The sequence below is a fragment of the Camelus bactrianus genome, chromosome 8 (genome assembly GCF_048773025.1).
Source record: "Camelus bactrianus isolate YW-2024 breed Bactrian camel chromosome 8, ASM4877302v1, whole genome shotgun sequence".
Classification (NCBI taxonomy): Eukaryota; Metazoa; Chordata; class Mammalia; order Artiodactyla; family Camelidae; genus Camelus; species Camelus bactrianus.
Genome location: NC_133546.1, coordinates 1,388,574 through 1,401,705, shown reverse-complemented (window position 1 = coordinate 1,401,705; position 13,132 = coordinate 1,388,574). Strand labels below are relative to the sequence as shown.

The 13,132-nt window shown below is 59.3% G+C and overlaps 1 protein-coding gene and 2 long non-coding RNA genes across 6 annotated transcripts; 2 read left to right on the top strand and 1 right to left on the bottom strand.

The window, feature by feature from the left end:
* Positions 1 to 985: 985 nt before the first annotated feature.
* LOC123619994 (uncharacterized) lies at positions 986 to 4,954 on the top strand. Of its 3 annotated transcripts, XR_012508439.1 has the most exons (5): positions 986 to 1,245; positions 1,312 to 1,436; positions 1,511 to 1,679; positions 2,314 to 2,429; positions 4,695 to 4,954. It is a non-coding gene; the product is annotated as an uncharacterized LOC123619994 (long non-coding RNA). The 3 variants fall into 3 exon arrangements; XR_012508438.1 differs by lacking the exon at positions 1,511 to 1,679; XR_012508437.1 differs by lacking the exons at positions 1,511 to 1,679; positions 4,695 to 4,954 and having other exon boundaries at positions 2,314 to 2,450.
* On the bottom strand, positions 2,253 to 12,984 carry DACT2 (dishevelled binding antagonist of beta catenin 2). 2 transcript variants are annotated; one of them, XM_074367955.1, is made up of 4 exons: positions 12,531 to 12,984; positions 6,508 to 6,640; positions 5,241 to 5,483; positions 2,253 to 4,465 (listed from the first exon to the last, which is right to left on the bottom strand). In XM_074367955.1, exons 1-4 carry the CDS (start codon positions 12,765 to 12,767, stop codon positions 2,853 to 2,855), a joined length of 2,226 nt encoding a protein of 741 aa, XP_074224056.1. In that variant the 5' UTR covers positions 12,768 to 12,984; the 3' UTR covers positions 2,253 to 2,852. The 2 variants fall into 2 exon arrangements, with proteins under 2 accessions (XP_074224056.1, XP_045380861.2); XM_045524905.2 differs by lacking the exon at positions 12,531 to 12,984 and adding an exon at positions 7,884 to 8,009.
* On the top strand, positions 6,123 to 8,003 carry LOC141578307 (uncharacterized). Its single transcript, XR_012508436.1, has 4 exons — positions 6,123 to 6,264; positions 6,371 to 6,601; positions 7,008 to 7,242; positions 7,869 to 8,003. It is a non-coding gene; the product is annotated as an uncharacterized LOC141578307 (long non-coding RNA).
* Positions 12,985 to 13,132: the final 148 nt, after the last annotated feature.

Sequence of the window (13,132 nt, the reverse complement as noted above, 5' to 3'; positions counted from 1 at the left end):
GCAGTTACAACCATTTCTGTTCAGAGAAAATATGCTAAAAATATGAAATACTCAAGCAAATAAACGGAAGGTCTCCATCTCTGCTTTGCGCATGCTGCCTGAACCGTCTGCTTTTCTCGCACATCTCTCTTCTCTGAGTTGACAGGACCTCAGATGCGCTGTCGCTTAGGACTGGACTGCGGCCGGACCCCGACCACCTTCTTGTCACTGATGTTCTCAGCTTTACTTTTGTTCTTTAAGGCACTTCCCCCGAAGAGCCCTCTCCCCTGGTACTTGCCCCTGGGAGACGCTCGTCCCGCCAGCAATGCTCACAGGGGTCAGAGACTCTCACTGTCGCCTCCCTGACAGGGGGCCACCTGCCCGCTCTTCCCGCCCCCAGCTCCTCTCCGCCCTCCCTCCTGCTCCTCAGACAGGAATGCGACCTGGTGGGCAGACACCCCGGGCCCACTTTCCACACCTCCATTTCCTCCTCCCACCAAACCCCGAGGGCTCACCAACCTCAATTTAGACAAAGGAGCAGCCCCAGGGAGGGCGCACTGATGGCCAGGCTGGGGTCTGAACCCTGTGCTGGGTCTTTGCTGGATGTGGGGGGAAGCAGAGGCATCTGGGCCCGACATGGCGTCCAGAGTTGTGTTTGTTTACTCCCAACCCGCCCGAGGGAAAAGGCGCTAGCAAGGAAGCAGCTTGCCCTGGGCAAACGCCCGTGAGCCTGGGTCTCCAAGGCTGGGGAGAGACCAAGAGAGTCTGAGTCAGAGAAGGGGGTGGTGGTGGGGTGGGGAGGGAGACGGATGACGATCTGACGTCCCATCCCGGAGGACACTTCTGTCCACAGAAGCCACAGGGTCTGCATAGTTCTTATGGTTAGCTGGCACGGTTAGCCGGCACGGTTAGCCTCCTGGTTGCATAGACAGGCCCGGGCTCCCCGGGGCGGGGCTGCGTTCCTGCCTGGCTGCCCTTTGGAACCTGAATCATTAGAAAGTGGAGCCTGGTCTCTGAGACAGACAGTCTGAGAACCCCTGAGGCCCCGTCAGCACTGATCCTACACATCTGGGCCAGACACAGCCCGAGTGTCCTCTTTGGTGGCACAAGGACCAAGGATGGGCCCACGACGACTAGGGAAGTCTGCACTTTCCAAACGTGGCACTCAAAGCCCCTGAAGTGAGTGAGAAAGCCTCCAGCAAACGCAGGATGTGACGTCAGGCAGCAGAACACACTCTGCAGGCAGTTTCACAGCCGCTTCTGCAGGTGGGCCGGTGAGGGATGTGGACGGGAAACCGCAGGCACCCCGGTGGGGCTGGAACCTTTCTCCAGAGCTGCACCTGCTAGGTGGCCCCACAAAATCGGAGTTCCCCCCGCCTGTGCTGCCACAAAGCTGAGAATGACACCATTGAAGAAAATGCCCCGAGTAACAACTTTTACCGAAAAACCTGTCACAGGTGGGTTTGAATTTTTCTTCAAATATCAATGCCGTTTTGCAAAGCACTTCAGAAGGCCCCGTCACCTCTCTCAGTAAGCAGAGGCCGCGCAGCCCGAGCGGGCACGCTATCTGGACAGACTCTGGGACACGCCTGAGTCTCGGTCTGCCCCGGGCCCCTGCAACAGCTGTGTCTGAGGCTTTACAGACAGCAGGCCCCACAACGTTGCCTCCACCCCCAGGAACCCCAGCCCAGGTCAAACAGGTGGGCTTCCTCTTTGATCTAAATGTCAATCTCTCTGAACGGCGCCCTGAAACTAGCTCTCTGCTCCATGAGTACTAACTAGGGTCTGCTATAAATCTACTACTGTAGCTTTTTTTTTTTTTTAAATCATTTTCCTTCAGAAGTTCCTACCAACCTTGCATTTAGCCCCAGGGAGGGGCTGAGGGGGTCCAGACCCCCACGAGGGCCCACAGGGTGGACGTCCTGCACCCCCCACCCAGGACCGCAGCAGCAGCTTTGAGCAATTCAGGATAAAGCTGCTTTATGAACTGAAGACGGTGCAGCTCTCAGCACTGCTTCCCTGAAAATCCTACCTTCTTGAAAACTTGAGGGAAATGTTCTTCAAAAAATAAAGACCTAGAAAAGTTTCTTTTCAAAAACGCTTTTATGACCAATTTATGAGAGTTGGAAAGAGTCTGGGGTGTTGTCACACGACATGCGTTCTCCCAGCCTGGGTGAGAGGATGTCCACCCGCGCGATGAGGAGAACCAGGCTTTGCTGGCCACCTACTCCCTCGAGGGCCAGGAGGCTAAAAGGGAAAGACTGGTCTGCAAGGACAATGGCATAATCTGGTGTTTATTCACGTCGAAGGTTTAACATGGGATTCACATTCCAGTCCAGTTTCCAGAACACAGCCCTGCAACCATCTCTTAAAAGGATGCTTTTGGGGAGGAATGGTTCATCAGGCCTGGGGACACACCCACCGCCCAGCTCAGACGGAACAGGACAGAGGTGAGTAACCACGAGGCTCACAGCACAGGTACCTGGGAGGCCGGGGTGAGACATCGGTGCTGGGAGAGGCTGAGAGAGGAGGAAACGGGTGCCAGGGAGGTCGGCCAGGTCTGAAATCTCAGAGTTCCATGGGATCGTCTCCTTTGGGAGGGGCGAGGCGATGCCCCCAGGGCCGCAGCCTAACCTGTGGGGGGAGCCCTGGGACCTGCTGAATCATCTCCTCCACGGAGACCCCTTTCAAACGGTGGCTTCAGAGATTTGGCGAAATGGTCACAGGACACAAACCACACCCCCGCCCTGCATGAGGCTGGACCCGCCCTTGGCCAGGAGCCCCGTTGTGCCCTCCTCGCCCCGCCTCCGTGGCTCCCGGAGGAGCGCGGGCCCCTCGCTGGCCTGGACGCCCTTGGCCACGGCCTGGCAGCCTCACACTAAGGTCATGACCTTCAGGGCGGCCGGCTGGAACCTGCGGATCCTCTTCTTCAGGGCCTTGGAGGCCTTGACGCGGCAGAGCCTGGGCACCGGGGGCAGGGGGGGTCTGGAGCCAGCCGGGGCCCGTGGGGGCAGCTGGGGGGCCGCCCCAGCCCAGGCCGGGCCCCTCCCCCCGCCCTGCACGCAGCCCTCCGAGTCGCTGCTGCCGGACTCCGCGTCCCCGAAGCGGTTGGCGGTGTGGTCGCTGGCCTCGTCCTCGCTGGTCTCCGCGATGGTGGAGTGGAAGGGGGAGGTGGGCTCCGAGCCCCCCGACTCGCTCCTGGCCTGGGCGTCCTGGCGGGGCAGCTGGGGCCTGGCCCTGGCGCACACAGGCTGCGGGCCGCCCCCTCTCCTCACTGCCGGCCTGTGGGGCCCGGGGCTGGGGTCCAGGCGGGGTCGGGCCGAGATCTCCGCGGAGGACCGCCACCGGTGCTGCTTTCTCCTGGGCTCCCCGCCGGCCGCCACCAGGGGGGCTGCCTCCAGGGGGAACAAGGCCTGGGTTGACGCCCGGTGACCGTCCCGTCGGGCCACCAGCAGGGGGACGAAGAAGGACACGGGGTAGAGGCTGGATTCTGAGCAGGACCGGCCGGGCGCCCCCCTGGCGAGGGTGGGCCTCCTGAGACCACCCCCTGATGCAGGGGGAGGCCGGGGGGCTGGGAAGGCACCCCACTGCAGAGGCTGCTCCCCAAACCTTCCCGCCCTGTCACTGGTGCCCCTCCTGACCTTCACAGGCTTTGTCTTGGGGGTTGGCATTTTCTGCCCTGTCGGGGAAGATCTGCTGGCAACAAAGTGGGGGTGGGCACAGTGTCCGGGGGCCAGAGGGACACTGTTCCCCCCTGCCCTCCCACACGGGGACCTGCCTCTACCCGTCCAGCCGTCGGGTGCCAGCTGCTGGGCCCGGGAGCGGGGAGAGGGGGCTTGGCCGCACCCCATTGAGGGGGAGCCTGCACCAGCCTCCTCCCGCGAGGGTTGGGGTCCCTTATCTGGAAGGCTGCTGGGGTGCAGGGTGTCCACAAGGGGCGCAGGGCCTGGCTGCGGAAGGCTGTCCCCACCGGCGTCCCCCCTCTGCACCAGCCCTCCCCCTTCTGCCCCTCCTGGGGCCCAGGCCAGCTTCTCCAGGCCACCCTCACTATCTGCCCTCTGGCCACTGAGCTCCGGCAGGGAGGGGGTCGCCTCCTGTCTTGGGAGGCCCCGCTCACTCACGCTGCCCCTCGGGGCTGGTCCCCGGCCCCGCAGTCGCAGCAGCTTGTCTATATAGGCTCCGGCCGGGCCAGCATCCGGGCCCAGAGAAGCCCGAATGGAGCTCGGACCTGAGGGGCCGGGAGGCGGCTGGCCTGGGGGCAAGGGGCTGTCGTTCTGCAATGTCTCCTTGGTCAGAGCAAAGAGGGGGCTCTGCAAAGCCACAGCGTGCAGGGGGCTGGGGTACGGGTACACCTCCCTGCCCCCCTTGGACACCAGGTCACGCTGGAACTTGGGGTCCACGCCGTGGCAGAGGAGGGAAGTGGCCTTGGGGTGCGCACTGGCTTTCTGGAGCCTCACCTCAGCCGGCAGGGCTCTCTCAAGATCACCTGCAGAGGAAAAGAAGAACAAGAGGTAAATAAGGGAAGAGGTGAGTGTGGCCCTGGGGCTAGAGGCAGAAGGCCACAGGACAAGCCACCCCAGCCTCTCACATCGGTGCCTGGACAGAGTGTCCTCTGCACACGCGCCCTCGCCCGGCCCCAGTCAGGCCCCTTCCAGCAACAGCTTAGAAGGTAAGTCGCAGACCCAAACATTCAGTTCCATGCCCTTGTGCACCAGAGGTGCGGAGGATGCCCAGGGGACAGCCAACACCGGACAAGACCTTGGAACAGACTTCCCTGAGTGTTCACAGATTCAGCCAGAGAAGGCTCGCCAGACCGGGTCTAGCATTAGGAGTAAAAGATTAAGTTTTTCCCTTTGAGCTCGTTGGAAGTAACAGAAAGGCTCTTCCCTGGCCTGTGGGGGCACAGCTCTCTCCCCACGTCCACACTCAGCGCTGCACCCACTCTGGTCACTGGCAGAGCTGGGACAGCCGTGCAAGGGTGTGGAAGGATGTTCATTTTAAATAATAAGAAAAAATGCTTTCTATTACAACAGCCCTGTTATAATGAGCAGAAGTGGGTGTTTGATTTCTACCTCCATCCAAAACCCAAAAAAGCCTACAGAAAATTTGGAGCAGCACCTGTGGGGGTGGTACCAGCCCCACACGCACAGGGCTTCTCCAGGGTGCTCAGCAGGGCGGCGGCCGCCCCCGCCCCTGGGAAGGGGCTCAGAGCCGCCCCCACTGCCTGGGCTGGGACCGCCCACCCTCCTGGCTCTCCTTACCTGTAGACACCGGCCTGGGCCGGGACTCGCCCTCCTCGCTGGCCTGGAATCCCCACGTAGGCAGGGGGACCCCGCACACGGTGGTCTCGTCTGCTGAACGGGGCCGGCAGTCCCCGGCGCTGGGCCCGGCCTTGGCGGTGGCGGGCAGCAGCGTGCCCAGGGAGGAGGACAGGCGGTCACTGCACACGGACGTGCAGGAGGTGGACAGGGAGCAGGAGCCGCCGTCGCTCAGCTCGTAGAAGCCTGGACCGGGGACAGGGCGGTCAGCCCAGCTCCCTGGGTAGCCCTGCGCTAAGGGGACTGCAGGGCCCCAGGGAAGCCGGCCTGGGAGTGGCCAGGGCTGGAACACCAAGGAGGCCTCCCTACTACCGTCTCCTATCACCCACGACAGGGTTGGTGGGACCCTCATCACCCACGCCCACCATCTGCCCATCCCCATCCTTGCCCAGTGGCTCATTTTGCCTGATGTGACCACTGGCCTCTAGCCCTGGGGAGAGAGACTCTGGCTTCCGTCCCCCTCCGTCCTCGGTGCCTGCCAGGCTCATCCAGAGAAGCAACCAGACAAGAAGCTGCATTTCGGGAGGTCCCTCAGCCCCGCCCTGCTATGGGCATGACAACCTAGACTGGGGCACGACTTTGCAAATTAAAAACAAGAGAAAGAAACACTGTCCTTGGGGAGAACCCTGGTCTCCTAGGTTTGCCATCAGAACCACCGCCTGACAGTGTAATCTGGATGGAAAGCCCATGTACCCAGGCCCGTGACGGTCAGAGACTCTCCAGCCACCTCTGTGTGACCTTGGAGTAAGGCACTCGGGCAGCAGGGGCGGAAACCAGCATCTCTCACTACACCGGTTTTAGACTGAATAAGCCTACAGACTTAAAAAAATACTTCTGTCACGTAAAAGTGGCTACTGACAACTTGCATGCTGATTCAACAGAAAAGAGCCCAGAAGCATCTGCCTCGGCCCAGAGAGAGGTGGGAAACTCCTGGGGTTTCTCTCCATCCAAAGCAGTATTTTCCCAGGTAAACAGTGTGTATCGCTCCCCCCCTCCCTCTTAAAGCACATTTAAGTAAAAGCAGTCCCTCTTCAGCACGCGTCAGTAACGTGCTGTTCTGGGCTTGCACGCAGCTCCCAGAGGGCAGAGGCAGGTCTCCTCCGTCAGGCCAGAGCGCTGACCCCTGAAGGCCGGGGCCCCAGGACAAGCGACAGACCAGAGTGTCCCTCCGTGAGGCCACGCTGCCCCGAGCCCAGGGCGGGCGCCGTACCCGAGCTGGGCCTGCTGTCACTGTCGGGGGCCTCACTGGAGCTTCTGCGCACGTCCAGCTGCAGCTCGCTGATCTGCTGGTCCAGCTGGTCCAGGTGGGTTTTCAGGCCGACGTCCTGGCGCCTTAAGCGGCTCTAAGAAGGGAAGAGGGAGATGCCAAACCGCTGCGGGCACAGAAACCGATGTCCGAGGCCCCGCGTGCCGCCGCGTCGCCGGTGCGGCCTAGCCCGCAAACCCGCAAACCCACAAACCCGCAGCCGGGCGCCTGCCAGGCGGCTCCTCCTCACTCACGCCTGAAGGAGAACCTACACCACCCCCCCACCTCCAGCCGGCCTCCCAACTGCAGACGGCTTTTTATCAACAATTTCCAGTTAGACATTTCTTCATAAGGACACGGAGAAATACGGCTGATTAGGGTGGAATCAGGATCAAAAACGGGACAAGGACCCTCCTCTGGCAGGAGCCGCTGGTAAGATTCTCAACTGCTGTCTTTCTTTGCAGAGGTGCAGTGACGTGCAATGCCGTGCTAGCTTCTGGTGTGCAGCACAGGGATTCGGTTACACACACACGCATCCCTTCCAGACTCCTTTCCACCGCGGGGCGCTACGAGCTCTGGAACGCAGCTCCCTGTGCGATGCACCGGGTCCGGGGTGACCACCTATTTCCTTTTCGGTCTCGGTGAGACTCTGCTTCCCGGGCATGTGCTGCGTGGACCCTGCGTCTGGTGCGTCACCGGGTCTGTCACGGCGGCCTGTCCATGGCACCTGGGGAGGACTGACCTTTCTACCTTTCAGGGCGCAGGAAAGTCCCCAGGAAAGAAAAACAAGGCCCCTCTTCTGCAGGGTCTCAGCCCCCATATCACAGGTGGCATTCTGAACTGTTCTGAGTTTTGTCAGACTTTTGGGGTTGGGGGGGCACTGCAAGAGCAAAGGGCCCTGTGCCTGGGGTCACAGCAGCCTGAACACCAGCCCCAGGACCTGTCTGGTTTTGAGGTCCCATCTCTGCTCTGCCTTCCTGGGCCCCAGCTCCTCCAGGCTTCGGCTTCCCCAGCTGTCTCACGGGTCACTGTGCGCATTAACCACACGTGTGTGTGCATCATGTAACATACATATAACGCATGTATGTGGTTAGGGCTCACGTATATGCTCACACACACACACGTAAGTCACGTGTAACACCGGGTATTTAATAAATGCTGACTTCCTTCCTTCAATGATCAAACTTCACCCTGTTTCCTAGGTCCGCGGCCTAAGTTTCTTGTTTGAATTAACAATTAAGTTTAAGGCAAATAACTAATGAACGTAATGATGTGGGTTATCCTGTTTAAGAAAATAACTAACTGTATTTCAAATTTTTATACAGGAAACGAGGAATTACTTCAGTCATTTCAATAGTATGAGAAGTCGGTCCAAGAGAGAAGCAGGTGGTGGTAATTTCTCATTCTTTTGGGAGGACCGGGTCGGCCAGGGTGTCCTGACCAGCCCAGGTGAGGGCTGGGGTGGGGGGCCGGGGGCCCGGCCCGCAGCACCCGGTGAGGAGCAGACACCAGGGGTCTCAGAACCACCTCCAGGCCACAGTCTCCCAGCCTCATCTCCCTGTAAACACAACACGGCCAAAAACAGTCCGGAGTTTAATCAAAACTTAAATACTCAGAAGCACCCAGATCAGCCTAAACACCCCGGCTTCCCACCTGCATTTCTTCACAAAGGGAACCGGCCCCCAGGTGGACGGCACTGCCTGAGAGCCGGGCCGGGGGGGGGGGGGGGGGCGGCGGCAAAGATGGGCTCCCAGCCAATCACCATCCGGGCAGAAAACACTTAGATTCAAACAAAGGGGATTTTTACTGCAAGTGATTTTTCTCCTGTCGTAAAACAGGACCATGGTACCAGCAGAAAATCAAGTTCCTCTGTTAGACCACACTTCGCTCAAAAACATCAATTTGACCTCCTCCAAACCACGGCATCCTCTTTCTTCTGAAGGAGGTCATCTCTGGATCCCACAGTTGGCTTCTTTCCTTCCTCTCCACACCCCTTCCCCCCAAAAACCGGAGCCCTGTGTGTTTGTGCTAGAATAATTGCTTTGTGATTAATGTTTGCCCAGCCAGGCCTGCAGTTGGCGGGTTCTGATGAATGTTGAGAGCGCACGGGCGCCGGGCCCTCTGGGACTCTCAGATGATTTACTGAGCCCTCAGGACCCCACTGCACGGCTACGGGGCTTCACCATCAGGGTTTATGCCGTCCTCTGTCGCCTTCCCCGTCCCTCATGTGGGCTTTCTGTGTCTGCTTCTCAAGAACTCTTCCTGGGCCTCTAACTTTGTGCTCGGTCAAAGTTCCTTATGTGGCCAGGACCGGGCATGACCCACTGCAGAGCCAGCCACGGGGCAGCTCCATCCACGTGTCTCTGCAGAGAAAATGTGTGACAGAGACGTCGATGCCCCGTCAACTTGACCGTGGCCATCACACGGACTCCCCACAGAGCAGCCCGCAAGCTGGGGGCCAGCCGCCCTCCCCACTCACCGCAGGCCCTCAAGCTCATGGTCAGGATACCACATCCTGCCAGAAGCCCCCGAACCTGGGCGAGGGGGGTCCCGTGTAAGGGAGAGCACGCAGGTCCCAGGAACTGGGAGCACGCACCCTGGCGTCCACACAGACTCTGGGGCTCCCTGCCACTACCTGAGACTCCAGGGCATTCCAGGGCATGCCTGGGCCCTTGCACTCTGACCAGCTCCCAAGAACCAACTTTTCACAACCACAGAAGTTTGTGGTCTTAAAAAGTTTGTTGTTTGGTTTTGCATAAGGATTCACATTTATTAGTTCAAACTTCTGCTCAAGGATATGCCATTCAGAACAAATACCTGGCTCATCCCCCACGTTTTGGAAACGTTTCCTCTGCTCGCCACGAGGGACCTGAGTTCCACCGGCTTCGCCTTTTGCTCCTGTCTGCCGTTCAGCTTTCCAGCAGATTCGGAGGACAAAAATGAAAATTGTCCCAAAGTTCAGGACACGGAAGTGGCCTCTAAAACACCTGCGTTCTTTCCTTGAAAGCTGAGAACAAGCAAAGGAAGCATCTTCCACAGGAATTCTGAGGCCTCACAAGGGCCCTGTGGTTGGGTAAGCGTTTCGGCCTCGCTTGAGAAGAGATCCGCCAAAGGGCCAAGGTCACAGGTTGGCCTCGGGATAAGGAGCGCTAGCATCACAGAAGGATGCCCCCCCCCCCCCAAGACCTTGAGCGAGTTCGATCCCCTGGTAATTTGAGGAGCCAGTGTGGTCCATCCCAGGAAACTACCAGGCAGGGGTGGGGGGTGTTACACCTGCAGTCAGACCTCCAGCCCTTAACGCCGGCACCTGGCGGCCGGGAGACGCTGCTGCCACGCAGGCTCAGGGCAAGTTGTGACCAGCAGAGCCAGCCGCCAGGAAATTCCCCAGGATCCGCTTCCTCACTTCCCACCCAGGGCCCCTGTCTCCCCGGCCCCTGCAGCGCCTCCTGGTGGCAGACGGGGCTCCCGGGCCCCTCGGGCTCCTGAGTCCACATCACTGCTGGGAATTAGCCCTTCTAAAAATAGGAACGGCAGCCGCTTCTCCGGGGGAACCCCTCCCGGGAAGACAGACAGGTGAGCCCAGGACAGCAGAGCGGTAGGGCTGCTCTGGTCGGAGGTCACGGGAGGTTCTTTATCTTAGAAACCTAGAACATGGAGAGAGTGAGTGCTGAAACCGTTTCCCCTTTGTGACAGCAAGAAAAGCTGCTCGTTTACTTACTCCACAGATACTGAGTACCTACTACGCGCTTCCTCGTGTGATTGGAGGCACAGCAATTAAAGGAAGGTGCAGAACGTTCTGGTCAGCGTTAACATGGTAGGAGCTGTGATTCTAACTGCAGTTTAAATCCCCCCCAAATGCTCCAGCTCATTCTCACTTGGGAATTCTGTGGGACAAAGCTATGAAGACTCAGATAAAAGTTCTTCCTGTCTTCACACCTGAAAGGTGCCCCTTGGCCAGATTAACACCAGGGTGGGGGTGGGAAGAGGCCCTATGTGAGCAGGGAGTTACTGAAGTGTGCAGCTCCGCTGGAGATGAAGGTGTTTTTAAAAATATTTTATTTATTTATTATTTTGTTTTTGTTTTGGGGGAAGTAAGTAGGCTTATTTACTTATTTATTTTAATGGAGGTACCGGGGATTGAACCCAGGACCATGCATGCTAAGCACGCGCTCTACCCCTGAGCTGCACCCTCCCCCACACAGGTCTTTTGATTGTACTTGTCATCACAGAACTAGGATTACTCCTCATTTTTTCCCTGTAAGAAAAAATGTGAAGGTGTTAATCACTGGGCTGATGTCACACCTTTGCAATTATTCCTCCCTTTTGATCCCGTAATCTGTTCCAAGAACAAAGTTGCAAGACAAAGTGTGCGTGTTCCTTCTGGTCCCCACATTAAAAAAAAATAAAAAATAAAACAAAAAAAACCCTGTTTGATCTTCTCTCCCAAAAGGCTACTTGTAATTAGAGGCTGGGCACTCACAAGTCTGATTTGTACACTACTGAGGCCAAGTTAATCATCAACTGGGCTCCCACCCCTTCGTCAGGACAATTCACAGCAGCACTGCACCGCTCCTTCCAGTCACATGCGTGTCATGCCTCTCCGCCCGGCCACTGTGTGCTTCCCCAGGTAGGGTGGGTCTGGGTGCCCACACACAGGCCAGCTAAGCCAGCAGCTGGGACTTGAGAAACTGGTGAGTGGAAAGCCAACGGAAGCTCCACTCTGTAGCCAGCTCGGTCCCTCCGTGCCGCAGTCACGGAACCACAGGAGGAGAGGCTGCACAGGGGCCGTCTCAGCAGTGTGGGAAGACAGCAGGACCCTGGGAGGCACCTCCCGGCGCTGCCTTCCTAACTGTCTAATCCAGAAGCAGTTAGCAAGTCATTGACGTGACTATGCTAAGCTGACGGCTGCAGCTCTGTCCAGGCTCCTTTGCAAAGACAGCAACTTTTAAACAGGACAGATCTGATTTCTAATTTACAAGAAATTCCACTTGGAGTAATAGAGTCTACTGTATCAAATAGACATTCTTCTCTATAGCCTTTTAATTTTTGTTTTCTTTAAAGAATACTGTATCCGGGGTGAGGGGTATAGCTCAGTGGTAGAGCCCATGATCGGTGTGCATGAGGTCCTGGGTTCAATCCCCAGTGCCTCCCTTAAGGGGAAAAAATTCCAAAAAAAAAAAAAAAAAAAAAGAAAGACAGAAAAAAAAAATGCTGCAATAGTGTAAAAAAACTCTCTTGAGTTGCTTCCAATACGTGGAATCGAACCACACAGCGGCTTCATAACCGGCGCGGTCATCTGGAGAGTGTCTTCAGTGCTACGTAAGGAACCGGATTCGGAGGAGCCGGGCACTGGGGAGAAGGCGCGGCGGGAAGGCAATGCTAGGGGTCCGGCTCCGCCGCCTCGCCATGCCTCTTTTCATAGGTCAGGTTACATTTTAAAGTTGGAGAGGCCCTCATCAGATACCTGTTTTCCCCATTATGTTGTTACAGTGACACGGCCCCCGAGCTCAGCCTGCGCACATCACTGGGGACAACCCGGGTGCACTCCGCACGCTGGAGCTGCTGTCCCTGAACCGACGCAGCAGGGAGGCGCTGGCACCGGGAATACGACACCGGGATTCCAAGCAGCCCCCACCAGGGGCAACCGACTTAATGCGTTCTTATCTGCACAGCACGGAAACTCCATCAAGCAGGAAAACATCCTAAAAGCCTGCCGGCGCGGGGAAGCGGGCAGAGCCGGGCGCAGTCCCGATGCGCCTCTAAGCGCAGGCGAGCAGGGCCCGGCTATTTTCGGGATCCGGATCCTTAGCCCTGCGCCTCGGGCCTCCGCGTCCGTCTCCTCGGAACCGAATCGCGTCCTTTCAAATCCCCGAGGGTGCCCCTCCAGCGGTCGGGCGGCCCGGCCGCCTCCCGCCTGCCCGGGTGAAGCGGGTCCCCGCGTCCCCGCGACCCCGAGCAGCCCAACGACCCCCGCGCGCGCTCCTTACCAGCTGCTCCTGCAGCGCCGCCAGCGCCGCCTCCAGCCGCAGCTCGTGGGCGCGGGGGCCGCGGGGGGCGGCGGGCCCGGGCGGGGGCTGCATGGCCAGGGCGCCCCGCACGCGCGCCTGCTGCCGGGCGCGCAGCCCCTGCAGCTCGTGCAGCCCCGCGAGCGCCGCGCGCAGCCGGGCGCCCACCCTGCGGCGGTCCCAGCCCGCGGGCCCCGGCGGCCCGCCCGGCGCCCACATAGCGCGCTCGACCCCGGAGCTCCCCGGAGCCGCCCCGGCCTCCCGAGCGGCGCCACGGCGGTGCGCGCGGCCTCCGGCGCCGCCTCTCCCCGCCCCCGGCCCGCGGGTCGCCAAGGTAGGCTGGGACCTATCGACCTATCGGTGGCCGCGGAGGCGGCGTTTGCACACGCCCCGGGGTCACAGCGGCCGCCCCCGGGCCCGCCCCGTCGGCGGAGCCCCGCGGCCTTGGGGACCAGGACGGCGACGATGCGTGCTGTGACCTCGGAGGGACCCAAGCGGAGGGAGGCGCCCGGCGGGAGACCTGAAGTGGCGGCAGTGGGACAAACACGGTGAAAGGTTTTGTCCAGGTTAAAAAAATGTTTAAG

Excerpts from the sequence above, each read along its gene's own strand:
- DACT2 (XM_074367955.1), bottom strand. The coding sequence starts at position 12,767 with ATGTGGGCGCCGGGCGGGCCGCCGGGGCCCGCGGGCTGGGACCGCCGC. Across the intron at positions 6,641-12,530 it reads CGGCGCTGCAGGAGCAGCTG|AGCCGCTTAAGGCGCCAGGA; the intron begins GTAAGGAGCGCG and ends TTCCCTTCTTAG. Across the intron at positions 4,466-5,240 it reads GCCCAGGCCGGTGTCTACAG|GTGATCTTGAGAGAGCCCTG; the intron begins GTAAGGAGAGCC and ends TTTCCTCTGCAG.